Source organism: Sphaerodactylus townsendi, linkage group LG10 (assembly GCF_021028975.2).
Source record: "Sphaerodactylus townsendi isolate TG3544 linkage group LG10, MPM_Stown_v2.3, whole genome shotgun sequence".
In the NCBI taxonomy this organism is placed as follows: domain Eukaryota; kingdom Metazoa; phylum Chordata; class Lepidosauria; order Squamata; family Sphaerodactylidae; genus Sphaerodactylus; species Sphaerodactylus townsendi.
Genome location: NC_059434.1, coordinates 11,325,201 through 11,341,330, shown reverse-complemented (window position 1 = coordinate 11,341,330; position 16,130 = coordinate 11,325,201). Strand labels below are relative to the sequence as shown.

At 45.1% G+C, this 16,130-nt stretch overlaps 1 protein-coding gene across 1 annotated transcript in view; it reads left to right on the top strand.

Moving 5' to 3' along the window:
* Positions 1-12,640, top strand: part of SEL1L3 (SEL1L family member 3) — a 73,406-nt gene extending 60,766 nt beyond the window's left edge. Inside the window, 7 exon segments of the mRNA XM_048508709.1 lie at positions 3,418-3,508; positions 3,602-3,686; positions 4,685-4,794; positions 6,618-6,745; positions 9,220-9,322; positions 9,406-9,481; positions 12,633-12,640. Coding sequence (XP_048364666.1) covers positions 3,418-3,508; positions 3,602-3,686; positions 4,685-4,794; positions 6,618-6,745; positions 9,220-9,322; positions 9,406-9,481; positions 12,633-12,640 — 601 coding nt within the window.
* Positions 12,641-16,130: the final 3,490 nt, after the last annotated feature.

Here is a 16,130-nt window from a genome sequence, read left to right as displayed (position 1 = left end):
ATAATAATAATAATAATAATAATAATAATAATAATAATAATAATAATTAAAAAAACAAACAACAGCCATGGGCACCATTCAAAAAATGCTAAAGAACTGGCATCTGAAATCAACCATAATTATTATTAAATTTTGTTTGATAACTGGCTTGCTCAGGGTAAAGTGTAGAATGACTGGGGAAGGCAGTGGGGAGGGGTAGCCGGGCTTTTGGGGAGGGGTAGCCGCTGAAGTGAGTGCCATCCCCTATACTTCAAGCTTCATATTTCCTTTATTCCCCTGGTATTTTAGTTACATCTTCGCTTAGCTTTTGTTTATACCCATCTTGATCTCACGCTTTGTGATACAATATTTTATGCTTCTTTTCGCTTCATCTGATGTTTTTGATAATTCTGTAGTATTTTGTACTGTTTTAATTGTATTTATGATTTTAAGTTATGGTTACCGGTTTTATTTGTAAGTTTTAACGTATTGTGTACACCGCCTAGAGCCCTTTGGGGGTGGGCGGCAGAATAAATTTAAATGAACGAACAAACAAACAAACAAACAAACAAACAAACAAACAAACAAACCATCCCGAAAACATAATCTGTCTCACAAAGGGACCAATCAGTTATTCTCAAGGGTCAGCCACAGGGCATCGAGGTCAAGATCTTCCCCTAATGTTGACTCCTGGTGCTGATATTGAGAGATTTGTTGCTGTTGAATGTGGAAATTCTCTTTAGTCACCCTGGCTGGTAGCTGTTGATAGACCTAACCTTCAGAATCTGTCTATCCTCCTTTTAAAGCTGGTAGGAGTGCCAAACAGAAATGAGCTGAACTCTGCAAGGGAAACACTCATATGAAACCAGGAGCAAAAGCTTGATTGAGCGCAGCAGGCCTCATTCCCAAGCACATGCAGAATAATGCACTTTCAAACTGCTTTCAGTGCTCTTTGAAGCTGTGCGGAATGGCAAAATCCACTTGCAAACAGTTGTGAAAGTGGTTTGAAAAAGTGTGTGGAAGCTGTTCCTCTGTTTTCGGATTTGGCCAGCAGAGGGAGCTGTTTCTTTAGATCTCCTGAAGTTGCTTTCCAAACCCTGCTGACAGACTGCAAGGGCCTCAGAAGATCTGTGTGTCAGATATCAGGTCACTGCTGGATTCCTATAAAGCAGTCTGGAGAAGGTAGAAGGGCACAGGACACATAACACGGATGAACTGCAGAGGAGGACTGAGTCCTCCATCTCAGCCACTTTCTCCCAGAGGGATTGGATTAGGAGAAAAATGCCTGGGGAAAGATGTTTGCAAGGAGGAAGGAAGAAAGGAGGAACAGGATTCAGTTCCCTGTAGTGTGTTTAAGATCCTCCCGGTGCTGCTATGAATTTGCAAACCCCAATTGGGCCATGCCCCCATTATGCCCAGGGTTTCCAACTCCAGGTTGGGAAATGCCTGGAGATTTGGGGGTAGAACCTGAGGAGGGTGGGGTTTCGGGCAGTGATGGGATCCAAAAATTTTAGTAACAGGTTCCCATGGTGGTGGGATTCAAACAGTGGCGTAGCGCCAATGGGGATGGGCGTGGCGTGACGGGGGCGTGGCCAGGCATTCCAGGGGCGTGGCATTAATAATTTCTCCGTTACTGTAAAAAACTCTTACTGTAAAAAAAAAAGTTCCTAATTTCCAGCTGGTATCTTTCTGTCCATAACTTAAACTCATTATAGCAAGTCCTATCGTCTACTGCCAACAGAAACAACTACTTCTCCTCTAATTGACTGCTTGTCAAAATACTCTCTAATAACTTTCTCAATACTCTAATTTTGTTTCTAGAAATCAAAAGAAGGATACTTTCCTTAAACAAGGAACTTGATCATATTTCTAAAACATGTTTTTAAAACAGCCCAACAGGGAGAATTATCCCGTTTTCTACCTTCGCTAACCATCCACATGGGAAACAACAGGACTTTATGATTTTTGGACCGAATGGAATTTCTAACGGAAAAGCAGACCCAATTAGTAACCCCCTCTCGACACACACAAATAATTAGTAATCCACTCTCGGGAACTGGTGAGAACCTGCTGGATCCCACCTTTGGTTTCGGGGAGGGAAGGGAAGACACTGTGATGGGGTATAATGCCATGTGGTCTACCTTCCAAAGCAGCCGTTTCTCCAGGTGAACTGATCTCCATCACCAGGAGGTCATCTGAAATCCCTGAAATCTCCAGCTCACCTGGAGGTTGGCAGCACTTGTTATGCCTTTAATATTGGGGTTCTTTTAAACCTGTGCTTCTCAAACTTCTTTACTTCCATGAACTCTTTCTGCATAGGTTTATCTTCTCAAGAACTCCTTGTTTTATAGGTAACTAGGGCTCCAGCCACGCTGGGCCGCTGTGGCTGACTCTGGTGAAGTGGGAAAAGAAAGAAAAGGGGAAGCTGAACAGTTCGAACATGTGTCATTGGGCATCAATGATTGCAAGGGAGGGCATCGTATCTCCCTCTCCCTCCCCTCTCTCCCTTCTGTTCCCTTGGTACGGTTAACCCGGGCCGGTCCCTCCCTTAACGTTCTCCTTCCTCTGCTAGGTAGGTGGGCCATGTGCAGGTGGCTGGTCCTGTCCCTTTCTCACTTCGCTCCCTTGCAGGCGCATTCGATCTTAGCCGTGAAACACACTGGGAGGCATTGAGCTATGTTCGTGGTTCAAATTTCAGAGTGGTTTGGTCCAGCAACCCCTGGTCCAGCAGCAAACCCCTCACCTTCCCCCCTCTTCCTCCGCTAGGGTGGGTGGGCCATGTGCAGATGGCCCGCCCCATTCCTTTCACTCCATAAGGCAGTGGTTTTCAAGGAAGGCATGGTTGGTTCCCTTGTATTAGAGGGTGTTGCTTTGACGGCCAGCAGATGGCGCTGTTGCGGAACAGAACTGTGGTTCCAACTGTCACAGGTGTGGCATGTACACAATAACTGACACAGTTGTGACATGTACACAACAGGAGGTGTGGAAACAGTATGGAAACCTGGCCGTACACGAATGCGACGTTGTGTGAAAATTTCAAAGCAATCGGTCCAGTACTTTGGGAGATTACCTGTCAGCAGAAAAATGCACTGATAGATTTTTATAGAGAGAGATTTTGGAAGAGTGCTTTGGGGCGCACACTACTGCAGGGTGCATACGCCACTGAGGTGCACCAGTGAAGTCATGGTCTGGTCTACTGGGCCTTCTGATTGCTTTGGGAGGATGGACCAGCACCCCTCTGCAGCTGCAGTGGAAAAGCTGTGGGGATCGGTCAGATTTCTTTTCACGAAGTTCCTCTGTCATTACTGGATCTTCTAAGAAAGCCCAGATAAGTTTCCAAGGATAGTCCTCCCCAGAAGACTGCTTTGAAAACCATACGGATGTTTTTTATGGTCTTCGCTGGGCATTTTTGAGTCTGTCACGCCTCTTGGGTTTTAGGCAACGGCCTTTGCTAAATTACATTCTGTCGGCAGAGACTGGGATCGAAGTGGCGCAGACAAACTTGGCACATCTCTGCGAAGAGAGGCCAGTAAGTAAACATGTTCACAACCTTTTTTCCATTTTAAGTCTTTTCAAACGTTGCCAGTAGAGCCGTCTGAGCCCTCTCTTTCCCTCCTCCCAGGATGTGGCAAAAAGATACTTGGCAACGGACTGCGTTTGGAGATATTATAATTTTTCAGTTTCACAGAACAACGCTCCTTCGTTTGGTATGTATAGTGCCTTCTAAAAGACAGCTCTGCCTGTGGGCTCTTTGGAAATGCAAAATGGCTATTGCCTGATAGTTGACAGCAAGCAGCAGGGTTCTAATCAAGAGGCAATGCCAACAAGTTGAAGAAGAAGAAGATGAGTTTGGATTTATATCCCCCCTTTCTCTCCTGTAAGGAGACTCAAAGGGGCTTATTAACTTCTTCTTGCCCTTCCCCCCTCACAACAAACACCCTGTGAGGTAGGTGGGGCTGAGAGAGCTCAGAAGAACTGTGACTAGCCCAAGGTCACCCAGCTGGCATGTGTGGGAGTGTACAGGCTAATCTGAATTCCCCAGAGAAGCCTCCACAGCTCAGGTGGCAGAGCGGGGAATCAAACCCAGTTCCTCCAGATTAGATACACGAGCTCTTAACCTCCTACGCCACTCCTGCTCCCTACCAGTGGCTAATGCTAGCCACTGGTATTTGTGACATAACTAAAGTTACCAACCTCCAGGTAGGTCCTGGAGATCTACTGCTTTTGCACCTAATCTCAGACAACAGAGATCACTTCCCCTAGAGATGTCTGTTTGGAGGGTGGGCTCTGTGACATATCCCAAATGAGGTTCAAGGTGTCCCTCCCAAAACCACGCCTCTCCTCAGATTCCATTTCTAGGACAAAGAAGTCCACAACACTGGGGTCTTCCTCCTTCTCATTTTCCTCACCTGGAAGTCCTCCTGTTTCTTGGGAGGGCGTGTTAGTCTTCTGCAAGTGTTTTGCTCTCTCTAGTGGCTGATTCAATACCAAACATGTTCATGTCCAGCATCTCTCCCTGCAGAGTTAAACTGCAGCATTTCATGTAAGATTTAAACCTGTGTGGTATCAAAATGACCACTAGAGGGACCAAAACACACGCCGAACAAGACACACATACTCCTAAAGACAACAGTGAGAATGTGGGAAAGCACACCGGCGCTTGAGATCTTTCATTAACCTACATGAACCTATTCATTTTCCACAGCTTATTTAAAAGTAGGAGATTTCTACTACTACGGATATCAGAAGCAATCCAAGGACTTGGATATATCAGCACAAATGTATGCCCAAGCAGCACTGGACGGAGATGCACAGGTGGGTTGCTGTTAGTTAAGACACAAAAATGAAATCACCCACTTCCTGAACCGATCAAGGGGATATGACCTAAGGCTTTACTGGGCTCTTGGAGGTCCATATGGGGTGGCTCTTCAACCCCTCCTACATTTCACACAAAGAGGCTAGTATTCCATACTACAGCAACGAAGAGGCTCGTATTCCATACCGCAGCAAGGTATTAGATAAGTTTATGTAATGGTGTCTCAGAAAATCAGCAGGAGGGAAGGTGACACAGTATAGCCTGATCTTGAGAGATCTCAGAAGCTAAGTCAATACTTAGAAAGGTCAGTAGTTAGAAGGGAGACCTCCAAGAAAGACCCTGCAGAGGAAGGCAATGGCAGACCACCTCACTTGCCTTGAAAAGCCTCTTTTGCCTCGGTAGCCATAAGTTGGCTGTGATTGGATGGCATTTTGCATTGCTAAAGGCTGATTCCGCATGGGTTAAAAACAGCAGTGTGAAAATGGTGTAAAAGGGTTTAAAACGAGGTAAAAGGGTTTATACTGTTTTCACACCATTTTCACACCACTGTTTTTGGCCCATGTGGAATCAGCCTAAGAGAATTCAGAGTAATAAAATCAATAAAGCATATCACTTTTTGTTTGTCTAATGCCTTTTGTCTAATGCCTTTTGGCTAAAATAAAGCTATAGAAGGTCAAGAACACATAATCTATTAAAGTTACAATGTCTCATTTTTTTTCCCTGTTTGAGAATCTATTTGAGGTGAAGTGAATCATTTGTTGTTGTTAGAGTGGCCATTGACCCTTGAAGGATTATGAGTGCTCCCCACCACCCTTTAGTGCGGAATTCAGCCAAAACAACACGTTTGAATTTGACTTTCCTTATAAATGTTACAAAGGATCCCTCCAGCACTTCAGAAAGAGTGTTTGTAAATATAAACATTTAAAAATACCCACACTATAAGCATTGCATTGGCATAACAATTCTTACAAAATAAAAATGCAAAAACTTACAGAATAAAAAATGCAAAAAACTTTTATTTTTGATAGCTGTCAAGTCCGGCTCAGGAAATGGGTTGAGCGATACGGACAGACTCATCACCTGTGGAGAGAGGGAGAGGGAAAAGGAAAGGGGGCCTGTCATCTGGTCGTGGCTCATCCACCTTGGGGGAACGGGATGGAGGAGGAGGAGGGGGAAGAGAAAGGGACCTGTTGGAGGCACTTTACCAAGGGGTACTGATCAGTTGGAAGCATGGAAAACCTTGCTTTGGATTCTCTAAGAAGGCTTTTTTTCAAGCAGTCACCCCAGGGAATACAAAGGGACTTAATTCTGAGGCAGGCTCACTTAAGATTGCTGTCTTTGTCAGTGCAATTCAGGAATCTTGCTAAAGGGATCTCTTGGGGAGATCGACATCTGACGCTGTGCAGAAATGACAGAAAAGAAAAGGAAACGCTATTGCTGTCACAGGCCCCTTCCTCTCGCGACATCTAGGCAAAAAATAATGCACTTTCAAACCACTTTCACAACTGTTTGCAAGCGGATTTTGCTATTCCGCACAGCTTCAAAGAGCACTGAAAGCAGTTTGAAAGTGCATTATTCTGCATGTGCGGAATGAGCCTGACAGTTTCTACATAGTGGACCCTTTTTATGATCTTTCTCGCAGCAAAGGTATAATGCCGTGTCATTGGAGCTATGCCAGGACAGCTTGGGTCACCGTTTTCCAAGCTGAGCACTTTGGATTTAAAATGGGATCAGTGCAACATCATGAATGCAAATAGAAAGGCTATAATGTTGAAACTGGAATGGCAATAACAATAATATATAGTATATTTTTTCTCCCCAGGGGTTCTTTAACTTGGCCCTTCTTCTGGAAGAAGGTTATTCCATCCCTGATCATATTTTAGATCGTTTAGATATTGAAAGGACCACTGATTCCAGTAATATATCTATTCTTCAAAATCTTTATGAAAGGTGAGGCTGTTGTCTTTCATGCCTTATGTTGCAGGTAAAGTATTTGGCTCTAGCAGCAGTGGCGTAGTGGTTAAGAGTAGGTGCATTCTAATCTGGAGGAACCGGGTTTGATTTCTCGCTCTGCCGCCTGAGCCGTGGAGGCTTATCTGGGGAATTCAGATTAGCCTGTGCACTCCAACACACGCCAGCTGGGAGACCTTGGGCTAGTCACAGTTCTTCTGAGCTCTCAGCTCCCACCCACCTCAGAGCAGGGTGTTTCTATAAGTTTAAACAATGTTCCATTGAGAGCCAGTGTGTGATGTAGTGGATGGAATACTGCACTAGGATCCCGGGAGGCTCCAGTCCAAATCCCCAGTTCTACCATGGCAACTCTCTGGGTGACCCTAGGCCCATCGCATATTTTTAGCCTGACCTGCCTCATAGGGTGGTTGTGAGAAAACTGAGGAAGGGGAAATAAATCTTCTCAGCTTCTTTGTGTCCCAAAAAGGGAGAAAACTGGCATTTAAATAAATAAGTACAAATGCAACCATTTCCCATTAATTCTCATTAGTTATAGACTTGAATTGAGCAAACTTCTTTTGCTGTTCTAACAAAAAGGTATTCAAGGTGATGCACATGATTGGTTTAAAAGCCCGATGAAAATATAACAGTTAGGAGGCTGTGTGTGTCCCCTCAGTAGGGAGAAAAGGCTTGTCACAATGTCTTCACAGCCCTAGTCCAGCATTCTGTGTAATGTTGAAGAGACCTAAAACAGTGGTTTTCAAACTATATTCTGAGGAATATTCCTTAGAACACAGGTCTACTTAGTAGCTCTTCCAGATGTGCTATTATGGACTACCGTTCCCTATCATGCTGGCAGGGGATGATGGGAACTGGTAGTCCATGTAACATCTTGGAGAGGGCCGCAAGTTTGGCCACACCTATGCCTTAGGGAGTTCGGTGGAGAACCTTAGATGTTATGGACCACAATTCATCAGTCCCCTTCCAGCATGGCCAATTGGCCATGCTGGAAGGGGCTGATGGGAATTGTGGTCCATAACATCTGGAGTCCCAAAGGTTCGCCACCACAGCCTTAGAAGCTTTTGAAGGCTGTTTAATGAGAGGATAAACAAAGTAGGCAAGCTTCCTTAAAGGACAGCACACCCACCACGGGGTCTGTATGTTGTCTGCGGATCTCCCTGAGCACATACCACTCCCCCAAGCCTCAGTTTTGGTGTTCCATGCATGTTCCATTTCCGGCAGTGGCCTCCTCGCCAAGCTTCCCAGTGGGATTTCCTGGGGAGCTTTCTGTGCTATCTCGATCTCCCTGCTGCAACATGAGCCGAGTTGAGCCTCCGCTAGCTTTTGTCCGCTAGTTGATTTCCTTTTGGATGGCTTCCAAACTACTTCTATGGTTCTCCCCGCCACCTCTCCCCTTTTACCTTCACCTTTGCAGATGATCAAGAGGGCTTTTTTAACGTTAAGCACATGGACATTATTAGATCTACTGAAATAATTAGTTATTTCTCAAGTGTTAGGATCTAGCATTATTTTGATAGATCTAATATGGTCCATGTGCTTAAGCCCTCCTGTTCATCTGCAAAGGCGTAGATAGAGGAGAGAGGCTGGGTGGAGCCAAAAAGCCCAGAGGGAAAAAAATAACACTGGGCTATTTTTTTTGGTCTTCCTTACAAAGCGGGGGGAAAGGTCACTTGTTGCCCATTCTCACAAACACTGGAGATTATCTGACCTGCTCTGCTGTGTGTGTCCGAGGGGTGGGGGGAGGTGTCCATAAACTCTGCCACAAAGAGAATTTACCTTCACAACAGGGCAGAGCACCTGTGTGTAATTGACCTCAGTCTTTCTCCATAAGAATTGATGGCAACCATTCGCTCTGCACAAAAAGGAAGACACACATCCTTGTGGCGTAGTGGTTAAGAGCAGGTGCATTCTAATCTGGAGGAACCGGGTTTGATTCCCCGCTCCGCCGCTTGAGCTGTGGAGGCTTATCTGGGGAATTCAGATAATTCACATGTCAGCTGGGTGACCTTGGGCTAGTCACAGCTTCTCAGAGCTCTCTCAGCCCCACCCACCTCACAGGGTGTTTGTTGTGAGGGGGGAAGGGCAAGTAGATTGTAAGCCCCTTTCAGTCTCCTACAGGAGAGAATGGGGGGATATAAATCCAAACTACTACTACTACTACTACTACTACTACTACTACTACTACTACTTCTTCTTCTTCTTCTTCTTCTTCTTCTTCTTCTTCTTCTTCTTCTTCTTCTTCTTCTTCTTCTTCTTCTTCTTCTTCTTCTTCTTCTTCTTCTTCCCTGTCCTGCTGCACCCACTTAAGAATCACAAGACTGCTCCTAGCAGCGTTATGAAGCCTCCTTCAGCATACCTGCCAGGCTGGGGCTTATTTTCCATCTCCTCTAGACAGAATATTGACAAACGGCTTGTATATTATATGCCGATGACTTATTTCTTATTGTCTGCAGGTGCTGGAATCATAGCAACCAAGAATCAATTAGCCCGTGCATGTTAGCTTCCTTTTATCTTCACCTGAGAGTTTTTTGGAGGAATGTTTTGCCGTCTGTCCTGGTGCGTACAAGTCCATTGTCCTTTGAATTGAATGTCTGGCATTTGAAGCCCGTAACTAATGTCTGCTTTGCAATTGCCTGCAGATTTACTTCCTGGGCTCCTTGATCATCTCTACATTGGTGATTGCACTTGTCATGCGGCGTTCTTCAGCTCTGCCAGGTAGGTTAACGGCGCCATCCAGCTGAGCCACACGCAAGGGGCTCGGCACTGCTGCCCTGAGCTGAGAACCTCTTAACATTGATTTTGTACTGTTAAAAAAACAGTGGAAAATCCATTCAACGGGTCCCAAAATTAATGTTATTTTCTTAATCTTCAGTATTTCCTCCCAGAGACTCACAGCAGCTTACACTGTTATTCCCTACTGCTCCATTTATCCTCACTACAGCCCTGTGAGGTCGATTAGACTGAAAGTATCTGGCCAACCCAGGGTCATCTATTGAGAGCCAGCGAGGTGTAGCGGTTAAAAGCAGTAGACTATAATCTGAAGAACCGGGTTTGATTCCCCACTCTTCCACGTGATCATCTGACCCTTACTGGCAAACTGGATTTCTTTCCCTGCTCCTGCATGTGAAGCCTGCTGGGTGACCTTGGGCAAGGCACAGTTCTCTCTGAATTCTCTCAGCCCCACTCAACCACTCATTTCGCATGTATCTGTTGTGGGGAGAGGAAAAGAATGAGTGTGTAAGCCGCCTTGAGGCTCCTGACAGAAGAGAAGGACGGGGTATAAATCCAAATTCTCCTTCTGTTATTTATGGTGGTTAGAGGAAAGAAGAGGAAGAGGAAGAGGAAGAAGAAGAAGAAGAAGAGGAGGAGGAGGAGGAGGAAGAAGAAGAAGAGGAGGAGGAGGAGGAGGAGTAGTTTGGATTTATATCCCCCCTTTCTCTCCTGCAGGAGAGACCTCCAAAGGGGCCATAATCTTCCTTGCCCTTCCCTCACAACAAAACACCTCTGTGAGGTAGGTGGTGGGCTGAGAGAGTCTCCGAGAAGCTGTGACTAGCCCAAGGTCACCCAGCTGGCGTGTGTGTGGGAGGTGTATAGGCTAATCTGAATTCCCCAGATAAGCCTCCACAGCTCAGGCGTGTGCAGAGCTGGGGAATCAAACCCGGGTTCCTCTCCAGATTAGATACATGAGCTCTTAACCTCCTGGTGACGCCCTACCTCTGCTGTCTCGGGATCTCTCGCTAGGTTTTCTCCACCAGGGATGTGGAACTTTAGATCTCCCCTCTGCTTCACCTGTTTATCCTTGCATCAGTCCTGTGAGATTGATAAGGCTGATAGTATCTACCCAGCCCAAGGTTACCTATTGAGATATGTAGTGATTAGAGGGATGGCTCTGGATCTCCCTGGGTTTTCAACCAGGGATGTGAACTTAGATCTCCCTGTTTATCAGAGGCAAAGGTAGAAGGAATATTCGGGGTGACTCAACCAGGTGGGTTAGCATCTTACCTGGAATGCGTGTAAGATCAGGGTTTGGCATCTTGGCCTGAAACAAATCTGCTTTTGTAACATCCAGCCTGATGAAGGGCCCCGGAGAGCAATAAAACTCGCACAACATTTTGTGTCAATTTGATCAAGTTCTAATAAAAGGTATTACATTAATTTCTTCCTCGCTTTTGAATCGGGGTGGCCATGGATTGGTAGTACAGTGTATTATGTGCATACAGAAAATCCCATGGTGAACCCTCAGTGTCAGGATTGATGCTACCCTGCAGGGATGTTGTTCCCTGTCCCCATACCTGGAATGCTGAACAACTTCACTATTGTCTGGCAAAGACGCCAAACCACTCCGCTGTGAGTTCCAAGATGATTTCTGCTCACGTAGCAACCAAACCAGATATTCTGTAGAGATGTTTTATATCTAAAGATTAAGCCAAACAATTAAAACTCCAGTACATTCTCTGTTAGGTCCAAGAGTGACAAAATAACAAAACTTAACTACGTAACACATAGAATCACTGCGTGAAGATAGTAAATCTTCTGTAAACAGTCTGATAATGTAGGTCCCTTCTGCACACGCAGCATAATGCACTTTTCAATCCACTTTCAGTGCACTTTGAAGCTGGATTTTACTATGTAGAATAGCAAAATCCACTTTCAAACAGTTGTGAAAGTGGATCGAATGTGCATTATTCTGTATGTGCAGAAGGGGCCAATGAGCAGAAAAATAATCCAAATTATGGCCTAATACAACACACTAACCCAGTGGTGGCGAACCTATGGCACGGGTGCCAGAGGTGGCACTCAGAGCCCTCTCTGTGGGTACGTGCAAACAGAGTGCCCCCCTCCCCCCGCACATCTAGGCTGGCCTGGGCCGCTGGGAAAACTAAGACTTCGTTTTGGAGGAGTAGTGTAGGTAACCCTGTTAAGCGCTGTTGAACCCCCCCTGATTTTCATGTGAAGAACTAAAGCATGATTCTTTACCTGGGAGTAAGCTCGGTTGCTGGCAATGGGGCTTGCTTCTGAGTAAATCCTCCTAGGGTCGTGATTCACCCGTTGGAAGAGTTGCATGTAGCCTTAAAAGCAAAGCCACCATCTACCACCAAGCTTACTCCCGAGTAACGCATGCCTCGGAGCCAACCATTTTTTCTAAACTAAAACCTCAGTATTCAGGTTAAATTGCCGTGTTGGCACTTTGCGATAAATAAGTGGGTTCTGGGTTGCAATTTGGGCACCTCGGGTCTCAAAGGTTCTGTCTCATCACTGCACTAACTCCAAGCATTAAGGAGGTACGGGCCAGGTAGGTAGGGCAGGCAGAGAGAGAAAAGAGAGACTACTCTAAGTCCCTTATACCCAATTTAGGATTTTGGCCTACAATGTCAGATGATACACTTCAACCAATGACATTCTTCTCCCCCATCTCTAGATGGATTGAGGGTCCTATTAAGCGCCCTTCGGGATTAATGGATTTTGGATGGCAACGCATGCCAGTTGAAACAGACAATGCTAAGTGGTCTGATCTGATGGAAGGCAGTTTCATACACTCATCTCTTCTTTCAAATTGCCTTAATCTAAAACGCTTCACAGTATTTTCTAAAGGTGCTTGCTGTTACTGGGTATTTTTTCCCCTGGGAATTTTTTTATGTAGCTGTATACCTTTTCCTAATCTCTTACCCAAATCCTCAAAGCAAAAAAGCTAGGATTACATCAGAGCTTTACTAGTCTGCTTGGTTTTTTAAAATGTTGTAGGGTTTTATTTTCAACGGATATTATCATTCCTTTTTGAGCGCGACTTGTCGTTAGCATTCCTTTTTTGAGCATGGGGACGTCTGAATTTGGTCAATAACTGGCTTCAACCTGTTTACCCCCGTAGCTAGCTAAAACATTCCGTTGGGTTAGGTAAAGAAGGATCTCTAGTAGAAAATTAACGTGGCAAGATAACAGGTAGGAAGAACAGATAATTTTGTTTGCAGGCCTCCTCTTTCTTATCCTCTGGCACTGGCTAATTGTTTTACAGTGCCATCTTAAGGTCACAGACCTCGAAGGGAACTCCTTTCAGCTCGTTGGCTCTTACTCCAGAGCGGTCCACGAAATGAAATGCAGAGGCAAGGAGCTGAGTGTCTTCCGCATCTCACTCCCCAAGTTGGGTAACAACAATGTGCTCGCTTTTGAAGTCTTCTTCTGAGAAATTAAATTAAGCATGCCTAGAGAGGCTCTAGTGCAGTGGTGGCAAACTCTTTCGAGACTGAGTGCCGAAATTGCAACCCAAAACCCACTTATTCATCGCATTGAAAGTGCGCCAACACATGGCAATTTTTTTTAATCAGGATACTGAGGTTTTAGTTTAGAAAAAACGGTTGGTTCTGAGGCGCGCGTTACTTGGGAGCAAGCTTGTGGGTAGTCGTTGGCTTTGCTTTGAAACAACCATGCAACTCTTCAAACAGGTGAATCAGGACCGTAGGAGGGTTTTCTCAGAAGCAAGCCCCATTGCCAGCAACCGAGCTTGCTCCCAGGTAAAGGATCACGCTTTAGTTTTTTGCATAAAAATCAGTGGGGTTTAACAGCGCTTAACAAGGTTACCTACACTGCTTCCCCAAAATAAGGTCTTAGGTTTAATGCTAATAATTGAAACCAGCGGCCCAGGCCAGCCTAGATGTGTGTGTGGCGGGGGGGGGGGGGGGATTTCCTCCCCACATTACGAATTCTGAGCGTGCCCACAGAGAGGGCTCTGAGTGCCACCTCTGGCACCCGTGCCATAGGTTCGCCACCACTGCTCTAATGAGTGGCTTCCTTTTTAAACACTTGTGGAAAAATCCAACAGGAAATCCAACTAAAGCCTGGAAAAGACATCTGAGAAAATAACAAAATTCATGTGATACCTTTTATTACAGCCCTCCAAAAAGTTAGGAAATACTTGGAGATGTTAGGGTTGGAACCTTAGGAAGGCAGCATTTGGGAAGAAGAGGGGCTTTAACTTCGGGGCATAATGCCACAGAGTCCATCTTCCAAAGTGACTACATTCTCTAGGTGAACTCATTTCTATTGCCTGGAGATCAGCTGTAATAGTAGAGGATATCCACCTATATCTGGAGGTTGGCAACACTGCCAAAGGCACACACCACCACCACCACTACCATCATCATCATCATCATAATTTATAGACTGCTCTTCTCCTTGTAGAAACCTTTGAGCTTCTCAAAACTCTTCATCAGATTAGATCAGGCTTGTTCTTATGTTCTTATGTTCTTACTAGCGCCATCTTTGAATGGTACACTCTTTCAAATACTAGTTCTCACTCACATCCAGATGTTGACTTTATATTCTTGTGCTTTCCAACAGTCTCTCAGACGCACTAACGGTGTTATTATTGGCTTCTGAAGAAGCTCAAGTTGAATATCTCTTCCACAGAAGAAAGGCAAATACAAATGAGACCCACTCAGCTAGCTTTCAGAAGAGCTCTACTGTTTACAAATGATCTCGAGGAGAATGGGCTTAAGTCCTCAGCACTTCTGTGCTCCAGCAGAAGCTGAAAATAGTAGTTTTCCAGTGAGTAGGCAGGTATCTTAGATGGACACCCGAAGACAGTACTGTTCTTCCTTTCTGGTTAATGGCAAAGGCCCTCTAAGGAGTCAGGTTTTATTGCAGAAACAGACTCTACTGCTGAAGAAGTGTCCCATTTTGCGCCATCTCGTTTGATGAAGTTTGAAGAAGACTTCATTCCAAGTTTGCTTGCTGAGATGAAAGGCTGATTCTGGGCCTTTAAACATTTGGAAAATAATTTATTTTCAGATTTAGAAACTGTACAGATGTGAAATTAATTGGTGGGGAAGGAGATTTCTGTTCTGTTTAAATGGAATCGGGGGTTTTCCCGTTAACTTGGCTAGCTTGGACATATCAGGACTTATCTAAACAGTCCATCAAAACATATTCCAGCCTCATCTTAGCCTTTGGTGGGAGGCCAAGAACTACTATGGTTTCTAGAGCAATAGCATGACATCTATTGCATATGTAAAAAGACAGATGTTAATTGTGCTACTGGGAGATCGTCTTCTCTGCATTTTGGAAAATTAAGAAAGGCGGGTGTTTAAAGCACTATTGAGGAAGAAGGGGATCAGCACTATTCAGGGAACTAAAGAAAACACTGAAAAAAGAATCATTGTATTCATGGAATGGTTGAGCATCGCTTCTGAAAAAGAAGAAGAAGAGTTTGGATTTATATCCCCCCTTTCTCTCCTGCAGGAGATTCAAAGGGGCTGACAATCTCCTTGCCCTTCCCCCCTCACAACAAACACCCTGTGAGGTAGGTGGGGCTGAGAGAGCTCCGAGAAGCTGTGACTAGCCCAAGGTCACCCAGCTGGCATGTGTGGGAGTGCACAGGCTAATCTGAATTCCCGGCAGAGCTGGGAATCAAACCCGGTTCCTCCAGGATTAGGATACTACGAGTTTACCTTAACCTCCTTTTCCTCGCTTTTTACTTTATTTTTTTTTACCTTTCTCGTTTTTACAGTTTTTAAAGGGCTTACATAAGTATCCTTGTGCTTCAGTGGTAAGATATCCCAAACATTTTTACAATTTCAGTTTAAAAGTTCTGAATATGGAAGGGAAAGCTACATCCATCTCCAGAAATGATGTCACAGAGCAACAGTTTGTGGCACTGTGTTAAAAATAATCCCATAAAGCCCTTGTAGCTGTAGAAACACTAGCTGGCCCTTTCCTGGCAGATTAATATTGTTGGTAGCCTGCTAGGTTGTCTCCATCAGGGGTGTTATGTTGAGGCTATTTGGAAAATCCATGTCTTTCCCCAGGAACACATACATTTCTGTAAAGAACACACACTTGTTTTAGGTTACTAAAATGGCACAGAGACAGGCTGACACGCCTTATCCATGCACATCGTAGCCTTGAACCTAACTGGGCATTGTATACACAGGAATTGAGTACCCACAATTGTCATCTGATTGGATTACATCTGACACAGGGTGGGGACCAGAGGTGGGATCCAGCAGGTTCTCACAGGTTCCCAAAAGTAGGTTACTAATTATTTGTGTGTGCCGAGAGGGGGTTACTAATTGGTTATTTGCCACAATGGATTTTTTTTTTGCCCTTAGTTATGCCCTCTTCCCTCTCAGCAGTAGCACGCAGGAACTTGAAGCAGTGCTCCAGCAGGAGGTGCAATCAAGGCGCGGCAGCCTGCTTCTGCTTCAGTGCATTCGCTTCCCCAAGGACTCGGGCGCAGCGGCTGCTTTCCTTGCCACAGTCCCGCCCTTTGCGGAATGCCACGCCTTCCCATTCGGGTGCTCCCCTCGGCTTCCAGCCCCATTGGCGCTACACCACAGTTTGAATCCCACCACCATGGGAATCTATCACTAAC